Genomic DNA, 22,314 nt, shown 5'->3' with positions numbered 1-22,314 from the left:
ATTTTGTACTGTTTGCTTCGTTTTAAATGATGATCTGTCCCATCCTAAAGCAGATATGCTCCTCTGACAAGAAACATATTGCCCCAATTTATCATCTAAAACTGCAGGGATAGTCTCTGTGGGATTGCTGGACACAGAGCTGGTGGAGATTTCTGGGCTCCCAGGGCGGAAAACATCCCAGACACATTCCTGGAGTATGCAAAATTTGGACTCAGCCTCTGCTTTCTTGTGACTGAATGGCTACAGAAATTTCAGGGCAACAGAAAATTCATCCTTCCCAATGTTTTTAACCTTCCTGGAGGTGGCTAATGGCATTCCTGAGCTTTGCCACTGGGTTATCCATCAGAAACAGCTGCTTCTCCACGGATCTGGAGTTCAGCTAACAGGGACCTGTCCTTCACCTTTGTCCTCAGGTGTTCCTCACCTAGAGAGCAGACCCAGGGCTGAACCTGGAACAGAATCGACAGAGCTAAATGGACAAAATAAGTATTTCTTGCAAGACCTTGAAAGGACACACCTTGGGCAGCACAAGGGCCTGGCCAGGGCTACACCCAGGCTGAGCCCAAGATGGATCCTGGTCATGAGTTTTTACACTTTTATAAGTTTTGGTTCATCTACATCTCGGGTTCGGTTGTCCAATTACAGCTCCAGGTGATGAAGTCTCAGCCCCCTGGCTTACCCCTTTTTCTTTGCTGTTGTTTGTGCTTTTTGGGTAAGGTTGTCTTTGATTCTCCAGCTGTGAGGGGATTGTTTTGTGAAGAGAACCTACTAACACCTAACGTGAAGTTTCAGAGTTACAGCAGAGAAAGCGAGAAGTACAAAAGCTAAAACTGAAAGCATCAAAGCATTGTGTTCTCCTCCCAAACACAGGAGACCCAGCAGTGCCAGGGCTGGCTTGGGCTCACCCAAGGACTGACGGACAAACAGCGCGGCCTTGCCAAGCCAAACCAGGCCGCGCTGGGCCTGGCGCGCTCCCAGCTGCTCCTCCAGCAGCCCCCGGGGCTCGTCTGGCCCCAGGACGAGGTGACCATGTGGGCTGTGTCCTCACAGGGTCCCCGTGATGGCCTTTTGCAGTCTTTTGGGTTGGTTTTTGTTGTGCTGAGCGAGCCTGGGGCCTGTGGGCCTGCTGGGCCCAGTGCTGTGGGACGGCACCAGGGTGCCATTGGCTTCACTGCCTTCCGTGTCCCGGAATGAGGGTCTCAGTCCCCCAGAACAAGGGTCTCAGTGTCCCAAAATGAGCATCTCAGTGCCCCAGAATGAGGGTCTCAGTGTCCCAAAATGAGCATCTCAGTGCCCCAGAACAAGGGTCTCAGTGTCCCAAAATGAGCATCTCAGTGCCCCAGAATGAGGGTCTCAGTGCCCCAAAATGAAGGTTTCAGTGTCCCAAAACAAGGGGCTCAGAGCCCAGAGGATGGGTCTCAGAGCCCCAAAACGAGGGTCTCAGTGCCCCAGAGTAAGGATTTCATGCACACAGAGCTGTAGCTGTAAGAATCCAAAGGAGAGAAGGAAAAGCTTTGTGCTGTTTGAAGGCCTGGGCAGCGAGTCAGAAATGAGAAATTTTTTTTTTGTAAGACTTGAACTTTGAAAGGTCGTTCAGGCTCAAAGGCACATGAGACTGAACTCCCCCATCTCCAGACTTGTCCAAATTAACCAATCCCTGCTGCCAACTTACGGGCAGTTCAGTTGCTCTTAGAAGTGCAAAGCACTCAAAAATGGGAGGAATGTCCTTTTTTCCCCCTCTTGGCCTGTGATAGAAAACACTTGATCTGTTTACAGAAGTCACTCAGTTTGTGTGTACGTGTGTGCCTATGGGAAGGAATGCAAATGTATGGAAAACAGCCATCTCCTCACTTCCAAGTGTGTAATCTGCACTGATACTGGCTGAGAAGTTGTGCTTGGATGCTTAGCTGGACCAAAATTGGATGGCTTATTCTGATTCATTCCAATGTCAATGAGAGGAACTCCACTGGAGCCCAGGGGATGCTGCAGGAGGGAGCCAGGAGGTCCAGCAGGTACATTTTGGATCAGATATCTGAATTTTCTCAGTGTCTGATGGGTTTGTGCTCAGGGATTTGGATCCAAAGGAGGCATATTGGCAAATGCCACCCTTCAAACTGACCGAAATTAATCCAAAAATGTCTCCTGGGTCTTTTGGTGCGTTGCGCGCTCTGTCTTATTTAGTATTTGCTGTGTCTAAGGACACAGAGGAGATGGTGTCTCCATCTTACACCTCTGATGATGCTGATATCCAGCTTTTCCTTTCCTGCAGACAGCTTTTCATCCACTTTGCACAGAATCCCAGAGTTATTCAGGTTGTGAAAGACCTCTGAGGTCACCAAGCTCAGCCTGGGGCTCATCCCCACAGGGCACTGAGTGCCACCTCCAGGGATGGAGACTGCAAACCTCCCTGGGCACACATCCTCATCTGTGTTTCATCATTTTTGGTCAGAGTTTTCATAGTTTCTGGTCACTGTCACAATTTTTTATCATTTTGGGTCATTTTCACAGTTTTCATTGGTTTTGGTCATTGTCACAGTTTTAAGTGGTTTTGGTCATTGTCACAGTTTTCATTGGTTTTGGTCATTATCATAGTTCTCGTAATTTTTGGTCATTTTAAGAGATTTCATAATTTTTGGTCATTTTCATAGCTTTATCACTTTTGGTCATTTTCACAGCTTTCATTGGTTTTGGTCATTTTTCATAGCTTTCACCATTTTTTTATCATTCTCACCATTTTTGCTCATTGTCCCAGTTTCCCCCATTTTTGGTCATTGTCCCAGTTTTGATCATTTTTGCTCATTTTCACGGTTTTCATGGTTTCTGCTCCTTGTCACAGTGTCACTGTGGCCAGGAGCAGGTGGTGGCAGAGCCCAGCACCCTGGGCTGCTCCAGCCCTGTCTCCTCCCCAGCCTGAGGCACATGCTCCTCATTAATGGAGCATTGCATGACTCGTGCTCTGCAGAGCAAAATAAAAACAGTGAGCTCATCACAGGAAGAAAAACACGAGTGAGAGGAATTGCTGTAAATATTTATATCTTCAGGGCCTTTAATGTGATTGAGGTTTTCCCTTTCTGCATTTAAACGGCCAAGCTGTTGCTGGCTGGGACTGTATTTTTATTTTTATTTTCATTTTAATAGTTTTATATTCTATATTTATATTTTATATTTTTATATTTTATATGTTATTTTTATTTTTATATTTAATATTTTTATTTTAATATTTTTGTTTTTTATGTTTATATTTAATATTTTTATTTTCATTTCGATATTTTATTTTTATATTTTACATTCATATTTCATATTTTTACTTTTATATTTTACATGTTATTTTTATTTTTATGTTTTATATTTTTATTTTTTGTTTCTATTTTTATTTTAGGGTGATTTTGAAGCCCACACGTGTGTCCCCCAAGGCAGGGCAGCTCTGCCCTGACAGGCAGCTCAGGACACTCAGTGTCACCTCCCCTGGTGCCTGGGGGTGGCACTGCCATGGCAGGCCACCCTGAGGGGCACCAGGACGTGCCTGCTGTCACTGCCCTCCCCTTGGAAACCTCTGTGTTGCTCTTGGATGCTCTGCTGGCAGCCAGCTGCCTGCCAAGCCCTGGATGCAAAGTTTCTGCATGAAATAATGGCCTCACACCCACAGCAACTGAAATGGTTTCTATGGAGAATATCCTGGAGCAGGCTGCAGCCTCACCCTGCTTGCTTTAGTAGAAACCTCAGTGAGCCATATATCTGTGTATATAATTCTATTTATATTTATATTTAATTTTATATTTATAGCTATATTTATATTTATATCTATATATTTTATTTTTATATTTTATATTTTTATATTTATATTTTTAATATTTATATATTTCGTTTATGGCAGTGAGCTGTATTAACCTGATGATGTGAAGAGCTTTATGAGGTGGCAGAGCCCCCCGGAATGAGAAGGGAGGAATGGTCTAGGGGACAGGCTGGGGGTTATCACTGCTTGGCACCTTCCCCAGGGCATTTTGCTCCTTTTCTTTTGCTTGGTTCAGACTGGAAATGACCTGAGGCAGGATCTGCACACGAGTGCAGAGGGCAGCAGAAGGAGCTGCTGATTTTCTGTGGCCGCTCAGGTGAAGCATCAATGTGAGCCAGCAGCTGCTGGGGTTAGGAGACTCAGGGATATCAGATTTGGGATTTTCTGTGGCCTCACACAGGGCAGAGTCACCCAGTGAGCAGTGTGAGTGTGGGGCTGTCTTTGGGAATGGGTCTGTGGCAGGGCTTTTGCTCCCCCTGTCTTGTATTTTCTGAGACCCCAATCAAGTTGAGGAAATTATAAATCTGACCCCATGTTCTTAGAAAGCTAATATATTATATTATATTATATTATATTATATTATATTATATTATATTATATTATATTATATTATGGAATGCTGTACTAAAACTATACTAAACTAGACTAAAGGATACAGACAGAAAGCTAGAAGATACTACTGAAAACTCTTTCCACAGCCTCGACACAACTTGGCTGTAATTGGCCAATGAGTAAAAACAGTTCACATGGAACCAAAGAAACAATCACCTACCACATTCCAAAGCAGCAAAACACAGGAGAGGCAAACGAGATAATTATTGCTTTCCTTTTTCTCTGTGGCTTCCCAGGAGAGAAATCCTGGCGAAGGGATTTTTCCAGAAAATGTGATGGTGACACCCCTGAGTGACAGAGGCACCCAGAGCCACCCCCTGAGCACAGAGGTGTCCCAGCAGCACATCCTCTTGTTTTCTCCTGTGGATCTGAGTGGTGCTGAAGAACAAAGCATCAATTTATGGTTCTCTTTCTCTTTAATCCTCCTAGATCATCAAGGAGCCTCCCCCACCTCCTGCAGAAGACAGCGAGGTGAGTGACCCTGACCCTTGCTCTGTGTTGAGGACAATGTTTTGTTCAGTCTCCTCAGAAAAAGTGATTAAACCACCCCAGGAAAGCTGATTAAACCATCCCAGAAAAGCTGATTAAATCTGTGGGTTCACAGGTAGGAAAGGACAGCTCAGACAACCCCTCCTCACTTGGCCAGAGCAGCCAGGCTGTGATTCACACAGGGACAGCCCTTCAGCCTGTGTTTAACTCTGAGTTAGTGGAGCCTAAACATGTGCTGAGCTGCCTTCCTGGAAGGGCACGTAATGATTTTGGTGGTTTGGGATCCATAACCAGCCCTGGCAGGAGCGCTGAGCCCTTGGAGCTGTGGGAAAAGGAAGCTCCTGGGCTGTGTGAGGCACATTCAGAGAGATTTAAACCCCCAGCAAAATCCTCTGGACACCAGCAGAGCTGCACAAACCAGGGAGGTTTTAATGGAGAGTAATCCAAAAATGCTAAATCAACACTAAAGCTTCCATCTTAACTCTGCTTACAGGTTTTAGATGAGCCTTGCCACGAAGGGTTAAAGCTGTGCCACCATTCTGAGCTCGCTTTTCCTTCTCCTCTGTGTGTGTGCTCCTGTCTGAGCACACAGTGAGTCCCTGCCCTGCTCCCAGGGTTTTCCCTGCGGGATTTCCCTGCATCCCTGGGCTCTGTGCAGGGCACTCTGATGCCAAGGGGAACTTTTTCCATTTTCTTCACTGGCCTTTGGATCAGTTCCCTTAAGCAGGCAGCAGAACGAGCCTTAGCTCTGTGTCTGGGTGATCTGCTTGGGTAGCTTGCCCTGTTTTCTGCTTCTGGAGACAAATCCAGGGCCTGCTTCAGCTTGCAGGTGGAAAAGCTGGTGAAGTGGGGCTGTCTGCTCCAAGCCTGGCCCAGGGAGAGGGGCTGAGCCAAGGCCAGGAAAGCTCAGGGCTCTGCAAGGAGCAGACTGCAGCCTTGCTTCTCCCTGGAACCTCCACCTTGGGGCACTTCAGACAAGCCTGAAGCAAAATCCAAATGAGGCCATTCCCAGAGCCAGGGGGGCTCACATTGGGACCCTCTCTCTGCAGCCCCATCTCCCTGAGCAGACTTTTGTTTGGGCTGGGTGAAAACCCACCAGCTTTGTCAGCTTCTTGTCCTCTGAATGAAAAGGAAAATATGAACCTCAAATTGCACATGCTTTCTTCTGCATCACACATGCCTCCAGGCCAAGGGATTCAAATTGCTGAAATTAATTAAAAGACATCACTCTGGAATGCTGGCTCCCTGGCCAAGAGCTGGAGGGGGAAATTGCATCCCCTAAGAGGGAAGAGTGTGTCACCTATAAGGAAGTCTTTTGTCAGCCCAGTAAGTGCTGCAAAAGCAGAGCAGTCTCTGCAAAAATCACAGCTGCAGCCTGAAATTCAACTTGTCCAGGCTTTGGTGGTACCTGAGAGGGCTCTGCAGAGTGACTGAAAATTGGCATTCAGCAGGATGTGCTTTCCCTGCTGCCTCACCCGTCCAGGAGGGGATCTGGACATTTTTTGGGTGTTGTTCTCCTCTTTGGGGGCCTGGGCATGGCAGGATTTGGTTACAGCACTCATGGATTGTTGGAGCTCTGATGGCTGAAAACTTGGAGCTTTCTGAATTTAAGGGTGCCCACCCTCAAGTAAACACCTTGTTTGACCTGAGACCTTGGAAAAGGCTTCAAAAATGGAGTGATAGCACAGAAACTGTGTGTGTGTGCAGTTCAGACAATATCATTTTGATATTGCTTTGGCTTGGAAGGGAGCTCACAGCTCATCCCATTCCACCCCCTGGCAGGGCAGGGACACCTCCCAGGCTGCTCCAAGCCCTGTCCAGCCTGGCCTGGGACACTGCCAGGGGTGGCACATCCACCTGCACCATGTGCCAGCTGCTCCAGTGGCACCATTCCACCTGTGCTTCCCACCACAGCACTCCCCCAGCTCAGATAGCCCAGAGCCATTCAGCAGCCAAAGGCTTTTTAAGAAAGGAAAATGTCATTTGTGTTATTTTAGAAGCTGTGCAGCATCAGGGCAGTGCTCAGAAATCAGCTGACTTTTTGCAGCTGTGACTTGCACTGGTTTTTTTCCCCAGACAGAAGAGCTTCCCACTAGTGACAAACTAGCAGCAGCTCTGAAAAATGCATTTTGTGGTGCATTTACTGCTGGAGAGGCTGCTCCACAGAGTGGGACTGACATGGTGTGCTGCATTCTCAGAAGATTGAAGCCTCGAGATTTTCTATTTTGCTCTAAACGAATAGAAGATGGAGTTGATTTTCTGTAATCCATTTTTTTAGGTGTTGCAGCTATCCCCCTCCCCTGCAGGACTCCAGCAGCTGCTCCTCTCCAGCAGGAGGGATTGCTGGTCCCTTCAGCAGCAGGGTTACAGTTGGATTCTTTCCTTCTCACGAAATCCTTGGCCATAAAAGGGAAAGGAAAAAAAAAAAAGAATTCTTGCATCAGCAGGTTTGGGAGCTGAAGGCCACAGGAGGAAGGAGAATGCATTACACTCTAACAAGGAGGGGAAGCAGGCTCTGCTGTCAAAGGTTTCACTGAACTCTGCTTCAGAGGCCCTGTGAGACACTTCAGTGCTGGGGAAGGAAATCAGCCCTGGCCAGAAACTCCCAATTAATTCATTCAGAAGTTGCAAATGTTGTCAGCTCCCGCTGTGCTGCTCGGGGAGCTGGGGATGCTGAGGATGCTGAGGGTGAGGGCCAGGGCAGGACAGCTGCTTTCACTTAGGCCAGCAAGGACTGAGTTAATGCCAAGAGGAAGAGGTGAGTGCCTGGAGGAGGCAGGAGCACCTTTCTGGCCTGGATTAGTCACTGAAGGTGGATCAAAACCACGTTCTTCTACCTGCAGTGAGTAGCAGGGCTGTTTCTAGGGCAGCTGCTTTTCTTGCTGTGCCCCACCACCTTTAGGCTGGGCTTATTGCACAGCTCTGCCCAGCTCAGAGCAGAGGCTCACCACAAGGCTGAAGCTGGTTCTGCTCTAGCTACCCATCCTCAAAACACAGCAAAAACCCCCAGCTGCAGGGCTCTGCAGCTTCCTACAGTTCCCTCTTCACTCCAGGGTTCTGCTGCTGCCAGTCCTGGACAGAGTGGCTGCAGTCAGGGAACCCACAGCTGGATCTGTGCAGGCACCACCTGCTCCCACAGCAGCAATCAGGCACACAGAGCCCCTGGAGCCTGGCAAAGCCAGGCAGGAGATCACCAGGTGCCCACAGCCTGCCCTTTGCTCAGCACTCAGTCCCTTTTTTCCCTGCTGCTGTCACCCAGCATCCACGGCCACCCCTGGCGTGGCACCAGAGCCAAGCCACCAACCAGGCTGTAATGGGATAATTCCCATGTCTGTTCTGCTCTTAGCCACACACAGCACAGAAACACTCACAGGAGGTGCTGGGGCAGCTCTGGCACACACCCTGAGGGGTTTTAGCTGTCCTAAAACCAGCAGGGACAGCAGGGACTGCACTCCCTGCTCAGCTGGATCCTCTCTGGCTGCTGGGCTCTGATCTCTCCCACAGCATCCAGAGGACAGAGAATGCTAAAGGACACCCAGCTGCTTGGAGAGCTGCTGGAATCCTCACTTATTATCATGGGAGGGTCCTTGGAGATCCTTCTGTTCCACCACCTTCCCCCTGTTCAATTACTGCCGTTCATTATTCTTTTCCAAATTGTTTTTCTGGCTCCCTTTGCAGAGCCGTGCTGGGGAGACGGCAGCACCAGCTCCAGGGAAAGGATCTGATGGGAATTTCTGTAGACATCAATTTATTCCTGAAAGGAAGCCAGGTCCCAGAGGTGTGCCAGTGCTTCTCCTTCCCTGTACCCCCTCTTTACAGTGAGCTGTGGAAACATGGGAGGAGAAAAGGAACCTTCCAAGAGACAGGCAAAGAAAAAAGGGGGGGCTGTTACTGGCAACAGGAGAGGTGCAGGTATTACACCATGGGGGGGTGGAGATTCATGGCCAAACTTCAGCTTCATGGCCAAATTTCAGCTTCATGGCCAAACTTCAGCTTCATGGCCAAACTTCAGCTTCATGGCCAAATTTCAGCTTCATGGCCAAATTTCAGCTTCATGGCCAAATTTCAGTTTCATTGCCAAATTTCAGCCTCATGGCCAGTTTCATGTGAAACGTGCAGAGCAGTGCAGGGGCTGTGGGGGTTGGTTTAATCCCATCCTGGTGCTGATTGCCCTGAGCTGATGGGAATTTCACCTTCCTGCAGCTCGGTGTCAGAGCTCTGGAGTGGGAGCAGCTCAAATCCTCCTTTCACCACAAGCAGCCCTTGGAGCCTTCACCTCAGGCAGCACCTCCAAGGATCTGGGCCAGGACAAATGTGGAATTTCTGTGGTGATCCAGGCCACCAAAGGCTGGTCTGAGAAACATTTGTGTCTCGAGGATGAGCTTGTATGAGGCTGAAATTGCTCAGGCTGGAGAGGAGAAGATTCTGGGGAGCCTTTAGAGGCACCAAGCAAAACCTTCCCCAGCAGGAGGGGAACAGCAAAGTGTCCCCAAAGTGGCACAAGGCAGCTGAGAGGTGCCCATGGGATTTGGGAATGGCTCCAGTGGTGGGAGAAGGGGCAGAAAGGAGCCTTGAGGACAGCTGGGTTTGTTCTGTGTTCTCTCAACACTAAAATTCAATGAGAACATCTCTGACACAGAGAAATGATTGTCGTGCCGTGGCTCAGCCCTTGGTGCAGGCAGAGCTCTCCATAAATGCTGAATTCTGACAAAATTCAGGCACTGCAGAGACAACTGGGAAAATAATTATAAGGGTGGGGAGAGGGGTAAGTTGTCCAATTTCTTTTTTTTAATATCTGGCCAAATTTCGTTTGAATTCTTACCCTGAGTGGTTCAGATGTCCCTTGTGGAGCCTGAATTATCCTTGTGTTACCCACAGATGAGGTTCCCTCAGGTCAGGGTCACAGTATCCAGAGCCCAGCCTGGCCTCTGAGATAAACACAGATCTTTGTTTTCTGCAATCCAGCACTTCTGGATCTGGATCCCTGACTGTGAAATGCAACTCTGTCCTGCTTCTTCTTACTTGTTAAAAGAAACTCTAGCTCCATCTAAAGCAGATTTTGGGGGTGGAAAGCTGCCAAGTTCAGTACAGTCAATTTCCAGCATCCTTAAATGCACTTGGATTTTCCGGGGCTGCTTTTGGTGCTGCAGCTGGGTCAGAGCTGGAGCTCCTCAGGTACCAACCCCAGGAGGAAAATCCACCTGAGGCTGGTAGGGAATGAGAATCCATCCCTGGCTCCCAAGCTGGGGTGCTGGGTGAGGGGTTTGGGGGGTTTTTGCCTCCCATTTCCCTGCCCTCCCTCCCTCAGCCAAGGGTGCAGGACGCGGCTGCTGGGGGCTTTTTCTTGTATTGCAAAACCTGCCCTGCCCTTCCAGAGATGTAAACAGGCTCCTTCTGCAGCAAACTTGTGACTCCTTTGTTTGTCAAGTGTGCTGCTGCCTCTCTGTGCGTGTGCTGCTGTCTTGGGCTCCCAGGGCTTTTAAGGCTTTTGGGGAAAAATTTCCTAAACCTTGGTATTTCCTGTTGTGAGAAGTCCAGTCTGTGCTGAGCTGAAGGGAGAGAAAGAGAATTGCTGAAGGAAAATATTTAGATGGCTTTGCTTCCACTTTTTTTTTTTTCTTTTTTTTTTTTTTTTTTTTTTTTTAACAAGAAAAGTCCTCATGGCAAACTTCATGCAGAGATATTGAGTTCTTGGGTTGCAGCAAAGAGCCTCAGCAGCTCTGCCTGGGGCCAGAGAGAGAGGTCAGCTCTAAAGAGAAGAACCTGGTACTTGTGACCAGTTGTTCACCCTTCCCTTGGGTCAGGACACATTTTGCAGCCCAGTTTCTGTGTTTTGATAAACTGAAATTGCTTTTGGTTGCCGTGAAAACCGGAGTTTTTCTTGGCTTTTTTTTTTTTTTCCCCCACCCAGTTTTTCAGTTTTCCTGATGGGGAGTTTCAATTTCAAAGTATTTTTGGCTTTTCCAGTTTTGGAAAGCTCCTAAGTTTTGGAGTTTGGCCAAATCCCTGTGAAAAATTAAAGAAAGAAGAAGAAAAAAGAGAGAGGGACCGTTTTTCTTTTCTCTCCACGTTTTTCACAGGAAATACTTCACGTTTTTGATGAACTCTGCTTTTCTGCTTTGCCAGTTCACAGCCTGAATGTAGAAATTAAAGGGAAAGTCACTATAAGTGTACACTCTGACCTTACAGAGTGCAACAGAGAACTTAAAACACCTTGAATTTCACTGGAGCTTTAGCAGGCTCATTTTAAATAAACTGAAGGGAATTTTCTTGATCTGTTAAGTCACCAATATCTGAATGTCACCAAGGGGTGGCAGAGGTGAAAAATCCCAAAATCTCATTCCTGCTGGAGCTGGCCTGTCCCTTCCAGGTGTGGTGTTTATATTATGAAACATTGTCCTTTCACAAGTGTTCATCCTCTGGAAAAGAACGAGGGACAGACCAGAACCTGGCCTGCCCTGCAAGGACAAGGCAGCCTGGGATTGTTCATTCCCTTCCCATCCCAAAATCTCATTCCTTTCAAAGCCTGTTCATTCCTTCCATCCCTGTTCATTCCTTCCCATCCCTGTTCATCCCTTCCCATCCCTTCCATCCTTGTTTCCTTTCAAACCCTGCTCATTCCTTCCCATCCCTGCTCATTCCTTCCCATCCCAAAATCTCATTCCTTTCAAAGCCTGTTCATTCCCTGTTCATTCCTTCCCATCCCTGCACATTCCTTCCCATCCCTTCCCATCCCTGTTCATTTCTTCCATCCCTGTTCATTCCTTCCATCCCTGTTCATTCCTTCCCATCCCTGTTCATTCACTTCCATCCCTGCTCATTCCTTCCCATCCCTGTTCATTCCCTTCCATTCCTTCCCATCCCTTCCTATCCCTGCTCATTCCCTTCCCATCCCAAAATCTCATTCCTTTCAAAGCCTGTTAATCCCTGCCCATCCCTGCTCATCCCTTCCATCCCTGTTCATTCCCTTCCCATCCCTTCCATCCCTGCTCATTTCTTCCCATCCCAAAATCTCATTCCTTTCAAAGCCTGTTCATTCACTTCCATCCCTTCTTATTCCTTCCCATCCCTTTCCATCCCTGCTCATTCCTTTCCATCCCTTCCCATCCTTCTCATCCTTCCCATCCCTTCCCATCCCTTCCATCCCTTCCCATTCCCCCTGACAGTGCCACCCCTGCTGCTGTTTTGCAGGAGGAAGATGATGATGGGCTGCCAAAGAAGAAGTGGCCAACAGTGGATGCCTCTTACTATGGAGGGCGAGGAGTGGGCGGCATCAAACGGATGGAGGTGAGGAAATCAGGGCTCAGGTCTGGGCACAGCCCCCCAGCAGGGCACTCAGGAGACAGGCACAAACTTCTTGAGGTTTTTAGGAGTGCAGGTCATTTTTGTGTGGGAATAGTTGAGAGGCCAACACAGATTTCTGGAGTTTAGCAACGTCCTGGTCCGTGCCTGGGACACAGGGCAGCACTGCCACACAATTTACCAGGAGATGGTTTTAGTTCTCCTGAAAAGTTCCCCACTCCCACATTTCTCATAAACCACCACAAAGGACAAGCTCAGAATTTGGGCTGCAGTCTAGAAACAAACCTCCCAGACTGGGCATTGCTGTTCAGCTGGGGACACCCAGAGGCAGGGCTGTTCCTGCAGCAGGGGTGGCACAGCCTGACCCTGACCCTGTCCCTGATCCTGACCTTGATCAAGATCCTGACCCTGACCCTGATCAAGATCCTGATCCTGACCCTGATGCTGACCCTGATCCTGATCCTGTCCCTGACCCTGATCCTCATCCTGATCCTGATCCAGATCCTGACGCTGACCCTGATCCTTATCCTGTCCCTGACCCTGACCCCGATCCTGACCCTGACCCTGACCCTGACCCCAATCCTGTCCCTGACCCTGATCCTGACCCTCATCCTGACCCTGACCCCGATCCTGATCCTGATCCTGACCCCGTCCCTGACCCCGACCCTGATCCTGATCCTGTCCCTGACCCTGACCCTGACCCCGATCCTGATCCTGATCCTGACCCTGTCCCTGACCCTGACCCCGACCCCAATCCTGATCACAGGACAATCCCAGCTCCAGTGGGGAGTGCAGCACACCCCAAACCCACAGGGAAATCCCACAGGACAATCCCAGCTCTGAGGGGAGTGCAGCACACCCCAAACCCACAGGGAAATCCCAGTTCCCAGTGGGGAATTCAGCCCACCCCAACCCCACAGGGCTGCCCCATGTCCCCAAAATGAGCTGTCATTTTGCATCAGTGCCCTTGGAAAACACCCCAGGCCCACCTGGGAGGTTCTGCTGGCTCCTGGAAATGAGCTCATCCAGCCAAGACACAGCACAGTGGGGTTTTTTGCAGCTGAGCTGGCAGAAATGCTGATTTTGGGACAAAGAGCCCCAAATAGCTGCTCAGGCAGGGTGCAGCCCCCTGAGCTCATTCCTGGAGAGTTGGGTCCCTTCCCACAGAAGGTTCTGCTGAGTTTCTCCCCTTCCCCCTCTGCTGCTGCTGGATCCCAGTGCCAGGAAACCCTCAGTGAATTTTCAGGGTTTGTTCTGCATGCTGGAAATCAGCTCTGAAAAGAGGAATGGGGTTTGTTGCAGATCTGTGTCCAGGATGGAAATTCTCCAAAGCTCAAGAGAGGCCTGGAGAGAGGATTCAGTGTATGTAGGGCTGAGGTTCAGTTCTGACTCTGGAACAGCTTTTGCTTCATAACAACCAGAATTCTGTTACAATGGTGCCTACAAGTATTAGCAGCATCTCATGGGTGATATTCTTAATTCCTTTAGAAGCCTCTCTCTTATCTACCATTCCAATTGTGTACAGGACAGGATCAGTTCCAACCCAAAATTCTGCAAAATTCAAATACTCCCAAAACCTTGCAGTGTTCCACAGCTGGATAGCATTTAGCAGCCTGGAGAAGAATTTACCTAATTATTAATTGCCACCACACCCTTTACTGAGCTGCACCCAGCAAGAGGATGGAGACAGGATAACTCCAACCCTTCCCTCGTGGGCAGCCAGCAGCACTCAGCAAACCCAGCAGGATCATTCCTGAGGAGCAGGAATGCTGCTGCTCTCCCTGGGCAGTGAGGAATGAGCAAAACTGGCAAAATCCATGCTCAGTCTTGGCAGGGAGCCGTGTCCTGGAGGTGTGAGCACAGAAGATGGATGTGCAGGGAAGGTGGGAACAGCCTGGGACCCTCAGCCAGGGCAGCACTGGCTGGGATCCATCCTGCATTTTAAAACAACACAGCACTGCTTGGGGGGATACTTCCCAGAGCTCACCCACTGAAATGTCTCCTGATGGTCCCCCTGAATTTTCCCTCATGCCCACGCTCCCAGAGCACTGTGGATAAAGCAGATGTTGAATTTCCACCCCTCCCTGGGCTGGGTGAAGCACCCCTTGGGAAGCAGATAAACATGGCTGTGACAAACTGCTTTAAAAAAAAAAAAATCATGGGTGGAGGAGAAGGGCAAGGAATTGAACTTCAGGAGCAAGGGTGCTGGAACCTGGTGAAGAGCCAGGAAATTCACATTTTAGGACCAGTCATCTTGCTGGTCACAGGCCCCCTCTTCTCCACACAGCACTGCCCCTACTTAGAATATTCTGCCTTTTATGATGGAGTTCTTCTTCTCTCTATTTTTCAGTCTTCCCAGAGTCATGTCTGTAAGTAGGTAGACAGCTGAGAGTGGATAGATTGCTTTTTTTTTTAAAATGCTCCAGAGATTTATTTGCTACCAAATGTGTCTACTGACACTTAACAGATTGGGGTTATTATTGTTGTTATTCTGATTTGCTGCTGTTGCTCCTCAGCACGGTGCCAACTGGATTATCCTGCTTTTAAAATGTCATTTCAGCTGTCTGAAAAGCCAGGGCAGATAATCCCAGGGGAATGACAAATCTGAAAACTTCCTAAGGACCTCACCAAACCCTCGGTTCAGCTGACAGGGAGGGGCAGCACAAAACGTGGATGGAAGTGAATCAGAGTCCCAGGATCATTAATTTTGGATAAGCTCTGCAGGATCCTCATCCACCACCACGTTCCCCGTGAAACCACAGCCCTGAGTGCCACTGCCACAGGTTTTTTAGGAATGGGGACACCACCACTGCCCTGGGCAGCCTGGGCCAGGCCTTTCCAGGCTTGCAGTGAAGGAATTCTTCCCACCACCCAACCTGAACCTCCCCAGGCACAACCTGAGGCCGTTTCCTCTCATCCTTGTTACTGGAACAAGAGGCTGAGCCCAGCCTGAGGCTGGAGCAACCAGTGGTGCTCTCCAGGGAGAGCTCAGGAGGATCCCAGGTGGATCCCAGGAGGATCCCAGGTGGATCCCAGCCACTCCAGCACTGCCTGGCCGTGTGGCCCTGGCACTTCTCCAGCCCCTGTCCCTCCTGTCTGTGTCCCCAGAGCTGCTGTGGCCAGCTGGGCTCACAGACAGCTCCAAAGGTGCCTGTGCCTGAGCCCAGCAGGTCCCAGGAGCACCGAGGTAACTCAGGGTCAGTGCAGGGCTGAGTTCACCCTGAACTCAGAGGAAATTCCAGGGCTGGAGCCGTGCACTCCTCCATCTGTCATCTGCCCTGTGTTTCTTCTCTCTGGGCTTCAGATCTAGCAGGACTCGAGGCTTTTTTTGCCTTCAGACCTTGGGGTTTTTTTTTTTTCATCCAAGTGACCTCGTGCTGGAGCTGTGGAGCAGTTCCAGACACGGAGACACAGCCCATCCGTGGAGAGCAAGGAGGGTTTCTGCTTCCAGACAAAGCCTTGCCATTCCATTTCTTCAGCCATCATCCTTTCCATGATGCACACTCCCTCTCTTCCACCCAGATGTCTCAGAGGCTCCCAAAGATGGAGCTCTTGGCTTTCCCCAAGAAATCATGGTAGGCTCTTGGAAATTGGGACTGCAGAGTGAAAAGGAATGTTTTATTTTTTTTTAGTTTGTTCCATGGAAAGTTGTCGCTTTGCCTCTGCTTTCCTAAAGGAGAAATGGAAGAAAAAGGTGCTTATTTCTAAAGCTGTCAGGGTGGACAGGAGATCAAGAGCTTCAAGCAGCTCTGCTGCAGAGGAAAGATGGATTGGAGCAGGAGGGATGGTTTCCCTCAGCTCCGAGGAGTTCTGTGTCCAAATGCAGAAGGATCTGACAGAGAAGTTTCTTGCTCCTTCCTCTGAGAATCCCAGACTTTCCTGGCTCTCACCTTGGGAAGCCTTTCCCCCACATCCTCTGGACACGAGTTCCATGCAGTCATTCCACGTGTCTGCCTCCAGCCGCGTGTCCCTGCGAGCCCCAGGCCAGCTCTGCACCTTTGGCTGAGCAGCAGGAATCGAGATTCCCGAGGGGATTGTGGCCCTGGATCCCTGGGAAGGGAAGAGGAGGGCTCTGCCCCACAAAAGGAGTCTTGGTTCAACACCTGGGGTCACACAGAGCTCCCAAACACCCCCAGTGTCAGCTCTGGCCTCACACATCGGGCTTCCCACACCCCGAGCAGGAGAACCCAGCTCACATTTCCACCCATTAATCCTTAATTTCCACCATTAAGTGTCCCAGGACACTTCCACCTGACATTCCTACCCTCAGCAGAGTTTTGCAGTCCTCGTTTCCAGGGAGGAGTGGAAATGGGGAATCCAGGAGCTCCTGGATCCAGCCAGGAGCTCGGGTTTGATGCTCTCACCTGCAGAAAACAGGTGTGCACCAAGGGATAACTCTGTGCATTCTCAGAGTGCCTTATCTCTGCAGGTACAGTGAATTTTGCTGGCAGGGGTTGTGCTCGTGGTTCTGCTCCAATATCCCAGCACTCAGAGCACTGGGAATTCTTCACAGACCAAGCATCAGATGAAGAGAGTTGGATCAAATCAATAATCATGGGAATGTTAATAAATACTGCCTGTTGTACAGGCAGGAATTCTGTTTCTCCAGAAAACAGAAATCCCACAAATCCCAGAAATCCCAGAAATTCCTACAAATCTCAGGGTATTGAGTTCTTCACAGACCAAGCATCAGATGAAGAGGGTTGGATCAAATCAATAATCTTGACTCTTGAGCCAGAACCCCAGCGGTGTCTGTGAGAGAGAGCCTTGTCCCCCAGCCTGTCCTGGGCCCAGCCTGGGGGTCTGGGGGCTGCTCCTGGCCCAGAGGATCCAAACCCCAATGTTTTGTCCTTGCAGGGGAAGCTGGATGCTCTCTGGGTCCTGCTGAGGAAGGGCTACGACCGCGTGTCCGTGATGCGTCCCCAGCCCGGAGACAAGGTACCGAGCCTTGCAGCACAGCCCTCTGTGCCCAGGGACAGATTCTGTCCCCTCTGTCCCCTCTGCCACCTCCGGGGGTGTGGCACAGTGAGGGACATTCCTGCGTGTTTTAGCAGCACCTGAGGCAAGGGCTGGAGCTGCGGCAGGGGAGGGGCAGGCTGGCTACCAGGATATTTGGGATTCTGGCATTTTTCGTTGTTAAATCACCCAACTTCATCCCAGTGCTGCAGGGGACCGGGTCACCCACCGCCCTCACCCCCGGAGGGCTGGGCTCTGCTTTGTGTCCCAGAGCAGCTCCAGGCTGCTCAGCTCTGTTCCAGGGTGGATTTCTGAGTGAACACCTCGAGTTTTCCAGCAACAAAGCAGCAGGTGCCCAGTGCCAGCCCTGGACAAGCTGGGGGTATGCCCTGGGAATGAGAGAATCAGGGATTAGCAGGGCACCCCAGAGGAACCAGGGATTAGCAGGGCACCCAGAGGAACCAGGGGTTGGCAGGGCATCCAGAGGAACCAGAGATTGGCAGGGCACCCCAGAGGAACCAGGAGTTGGCAGGGCACCCCAGAGGAACCAGGGATTAGCAGGGCACCCAGAGGAACCAGGGATTAGCAGGGCACCCCAGAGGAACCAGGGTTGGCAGAGCATCCCACAGGAACCAGGGATTAGCAGGACACCCAAGAGGAACCAGGGTTGGCAGGGCACCCCAGGGGAACCAGGGGTTGGTAGAGCATCCCACAGGAACCAGGGATTAGCAGAGCACCCAGAGGAACCAGCAGCCCCAGAAGGAGCCCCCAGATCGTGGTGGAACCTTCTCAGGCTGGATAAATGCCCAAAGCCCTGCAGGCAGCACGTGTGGGTAGTAAAGAGGAGCTTGGGGTTTGCAGCAGGAGCCTCTGAGCACAGGAGCTGTTTGACAGCAGTCTGTGCCTCCTTCTTTCCCCTCTCTTTCCCGAGGAAGGGAAGCAGCTTTCAGACTCAGTGCTGTCGAATGGGCTCCTTAATTCACCCCCTGATGGAGATAAAATAGTGAAGCCAGATGAAAAATAACTGAAAGGCATTTCTGTTTGCTTTGGAGCCTGGGATGGAGCTGGGCTGAGTCCCAGGCTTACATCATTCCCATATAGAAGCAATCCCTTGCTGAAATCAGGGACTTTATCCCCTCCAGCACACGAGCTGGGCTGCTCAGGAGATTCCTTGCACAGAATGAAGCACGGGTTCCACCTCAAGCCCTGAGCTGGGTTTTGCTGCTGTGAGCTGTTTTATCTGCTGCAGCTCCCAGGGGTCCCTGGGGTCCCTGGGGCTGCCAGGACAGACGTGCCCAACCCCAGGGGAGGAATTGGGATGGAAGATTTCAGCTCTCCTGCTCCCTCTGCCTGCTCAGGTCCCTCTCAGGAAGGTGGGGAAGGCCAGGTAGTGCTGATGGATTGATGAGGAACATCACAAAGCACCCCTGCAAAGTTTCCCTCTCAGCCTGGGAAATCCCTGGCTGCTGCCTAGTTGGGAATCCAGAGCCTGGTTCAGAAATTCCAGGAAATTCAGATATCAGGCAATCGTGTGATTTCAGTGGTGGAGGAACAAGCAGAAACCAGGAGCTGGGATTTCAAATCCCCTTTTCAGACCTGAGAGCAGAACCAGCTCAGCCCAAGGTGTCCCTGCAGACCCAGAGGGTCCCAGCAGTGCCAAGGAGCTGCTGTGTGACCCATCCCTGCAGCCCAGCCTGCTCCTGACAGAGCCTGGAGCAACCCCCAGCCTTTCCACACTTTCTGCTGCCGTTGCTTTTCCGTTCACAGCCGTGGAAAAGTTAACCTAAACATGAGCTCTTTTTCCTGGAACTGGCAGCTCCCAAGCCAGCAGCCTGGGATCTGCTCCTGCAGGGGATGGAGGAGCTCCTCAAGGCTCCAGCCACACCTGGCCCAGGGCAGCATTTGTCCCAGACAGGGCTGAAAGCTGTGCCTTTAATATTGACGTCAGAAGCTGAGGCAAACCCAGCCCCAGGGACTGTGGGGATGGGAATTGTTCCTCCCCAAAAGATGTGGGAATTGTTCCTCACCAAAAAATGTGGGAATTATTCCTGACCAAACTTTGTAGGAATTATTCCTGACCAAACTTTATAGGAATTATTCCTGACCAAACTTTGTAGGAATTATTCCTGACCAAACTTTGTAGGAATTATTCCTGACAAACTCTGTGGGAATTATTCCTGACCAAACTTTTGGGAATTATTCCTGACCAAACTTTGTGGGAATTATTCCTCACCAAAAGCTGTAGGAATTACTCCCCACCAAAAGCTGTGGGAATTATTCCTCACCACACTTCACAGGAATTATTCCTGACAAACTCTGTGGGAATTATTCCTCCCCAAAAGCTGCGTGAGGTTCCAGCTTGGCTGAGGTTTTTTTGGGATCCAGCCTGGCTGAGGGTTTTTTTTGGGATCCAGCCCCAGGTGAGAAGTTCCAGCCTGGCACTTCTCTGCCTGTAGAACCTCAGATTTGGGTGAGACTGAGCTCAGCCCCTGCTGTTTGGGTGTAGACCCCCAGATTTGGGTGCTCCCAAACCCAGCCCCTCCTGTTTGGGTGTAGACCCCCAGATTTGGGTGAGACTGAACCCAGCCCCTCCTGTTGGGCTGTAGAACCCCAGATTTGGGTGCTCCCAAACCCAGCCCCTCCTGTTGGGCTGTAGAACCCCAGATTTGGGTGCTCCCAAACCCAGCCCCTCCTGTTGGGCTGTAGAACCCCAGATTTGGGTGAGAGCCCAAACCCAGCCCCTCCTGTTGGGCTGTAGAACCTCAGATTTGGGTGCTCCCAAACCCAGCCCCTCCTGTTGGGCTGTAGAACCCCAGATTTGGGTGAGAGCCCAAACCCAGTCCCTCCTGTTTGGGTGTAGACCCCCAGATTTGGGTGACCAAAAGCTGTAGGAATTACTCCCCACCAAAAGCTGTGGGAATTATTCCTCACCACACTTCACAGGAATTATTCCTGACAAACTCTGTGGGAATTATTCCTCCCCAAAAGCTGCGTGAGGTTCCAGCTTGGCTGAGGTTTTTTTGGGATCCAGCCTGGCTGAGGGTTTTTTTTGGGATCCAGCCCCAGGTGAGAAGTTCCAGCCTGGCACTTCTCTGCCTGTAGAACCCCAGATTTGGGTGAGAGACCAAACCCAGCCTCTCCTGTTGGGCTGTAGAACCCCAGATTTGGGTGCTCCCAAACCCAGCCCCTCCTGTTGGGCTGTAGAACCCCAGATTTGGGTGAGAGCCCAAACCCAGCCCCTCCTGTTGGGCTGTAGAACCTCAGATTTGGGTGAGACCAAACCCAGTCCCTCCTGTTTGGGTGTAGACCCCCAGATTTGGGTGCTCCCCAACCCAGCCCCTCCGTTTGGCTCACCCTGAGCTGGGTGCATCTCGAGGCCCTGTGAAATGTCTGATTTTGTTTTCCCCAGAGGAGCTTTCCTGTCCCAGCCAGGCTGAGCTCAGCTGGGCCAGGAGCCCTTTTCCCTCTCAGGCAGATGTTCCTCCCCATGCACAGCTGGCAGAGCTCTGGGGAGGAGCTCTGGACACCTCTGTGTCCCTTCCAGAGCAGCTCCTGCCATCCCTGCCTGGGGACAGCTGCAGAGCTGTGCACGGGGTTAAAAACCTGCCAGAACCCCCAACAAATCTGCTGCAGCCCCCAGGGGCTCCGTGGTCCATTTGGCTTTTTTTTTTTTTTTTTTCACCAGGAAAAAACATTTGCTTTGGGAGAGGAAAGAGTAAAACAGAAAATAAGCTCATGCTCACCCAGTCCAAAAATAAAGAATGGGTCCAGAAATCCTCTGGTGCCTTTTGGGATGATTTCATATCTGAAGGAATGAATCCATAATACAGTAATGCTGATTTTGACATTTGAGTATTTACAGTGGGATCTTTTGCAGGTGGAACTTGTGAGAAAAAAATTTAAAAAAGAAAGAAAATAATAGCTCAGAGGGCAAAGGTTTTGTTTAAAACTGTACAACAAACTGTAGCTTAGCACCAAAGAACAAGAAAAGCAAAAAGTTTCTTGGCTCCTCGGGAGCACTGGGATGTGGAGATGTCCTGGTGAGGAATGGATGCACTTCAGGAAAAGTTCTGAGCAGGAAAATGCCTCAGTTAGAGAAAGCTTCCCTTGAGCCTGGGAAATGGGTGGGAGGGGAGGTCCCAGCTGGGACGTGGTGGGGGACAGGGTGGGATGGGGAGGTCTGAGAGGTCCCTGCCATGCTGTGGTGGGGGACAGGGGTGGGACAGGGTGGTCTGCAAGGTCCCATCTGTGCCATAGCAGTGGTCAGGGGTGGGACAGGGTGGTCTGTGAAGTCTCAGCTGTGCCATGGTGGGGGACAGGATGGTCTGAGAGGTCCATCCCATGGTCTGTGAGGTCCATCCCATGCCGTGGTGAGGGACAGGGATGGGACAGGATGGTCTGAGAGGTCCCACCCGTGTCCATTTGGCTTTGGAACTTGTGAGAAAAAAATTTATGAAGTCTCAGCTGTGCCATGGTGGGGGACAGGATGGTCTGAGAGGTCCATCCCATGGTCTGTGAGGTCCATCCCATGCCGTGGTGAGGGACAGGGATGGGATGGGAAGATCTGAGAAGTCCATCCCATGCCATGGTGGTGGTTATGGCTGGATGGGGACATCTGAGAGGTCCCCGCTGTGCCATGGTGGTGGTCAGGGGTGGGACAGGGTGGTCTGTGGGTCCATCCCATGCCATGGTGGGGGACAGGGATGGGACAGGGTGGTCTGAGAGGTCCCAACCATCCCATAGTAGGGGTCAGGGGTGGGACAGGATGGTCTGTGGGTCCATCCCATGCCGTGTTGGTGGTTATGGCTGGGATGGGAAGGTCTGGGGGGTCCCAGCTGTGCCACCGTGGGAGACAGGATGGTCTGTGAGTCCATCCCATGCCGTGGTGAGGGACAGGGATGGGACAGGGTGGTCTGAGAGGTCCCAACCATCCCATAGTAGGGGTCAGGGGTGGGACAGGACTGGGTCAGGGTGGTCTCTGGGTCTCTGCCATGCCGTGGTTGAGAATTCCTGTCCCGGTGACCTCTCTCCCCCTCCTGCTCCGTTCCAGGGCCGCTGCATCAACTTCACGCGGGTGAAGAACGTGGAGACCCCCCCCAAATACCCCCTGAACAACTCCTACCCCTCCGCCCCGCCCCCGGCGCCCATCTACACCCCCCCTC

The 22,314-nt window shown here is 50.8% G+C and overlaps 1 protein-coding gene across 1 annotated transcript in view; it reads left to right on the top strand.

Annotated features, from left to right (window-relative positions):
• ANTXR1 (ANTXR cell adhesion molecule 1) overlaps positions 1-22,307 on the top strand; it is a gene marked incomplete at its 3' end in the record, with an annotated part of 58,024 nt that extends 35,717 nt beyond the window's left edge. The window contains exons 14-19 of the mRNA XM_041478691.1: positions 4,835-4,876; positions 12,086-12,181; positions 12,596-12,876; positions 15,305-15,383; positions 17,054-17,134; positions 22,203-22,307. Coding sequence (XP_041334625.1) covers positions 4,835-4,876; positions 12,086-12,181; positions 12,596-12,876; positions 15,305-15,383; positions 17,054-17,134; positions 22,203-22,307 — 684 coding nt within the window. The remainder of the gene's footprint in view (positions 1-4,834; positions 4,877-12,085; positions 12,182-12,595; positions 12,877-15,304; positions 15,384-17,053; positions 17,135-22,202) is intronic.
• Positions 22,308-22,314: the final 7 nt, after the last annotated feature.

Source organism: Pyrgilauda ruficollis, unplaced genomic scaffold (assembly GCF_017590135.1).
Source record: "Pyrgilauda ruficollis isolate IOZ18807 unplaced genomic scaffold, ASM1759013v1 scaffold113, whole genome shotgun sequence".
Classification (NCBI taxonomy): Eukaryota; Metazoa; Chordata; class Aves; order Passeriformes; family Passeridae; genus Pyrgilauda; species Pyrgilauda ruficollis.
The sequence above is the reverse complement of the archived record's forward strand: the minus strand, read 5'-3'. Positions and strand labels throughout refer to the sequence as shown.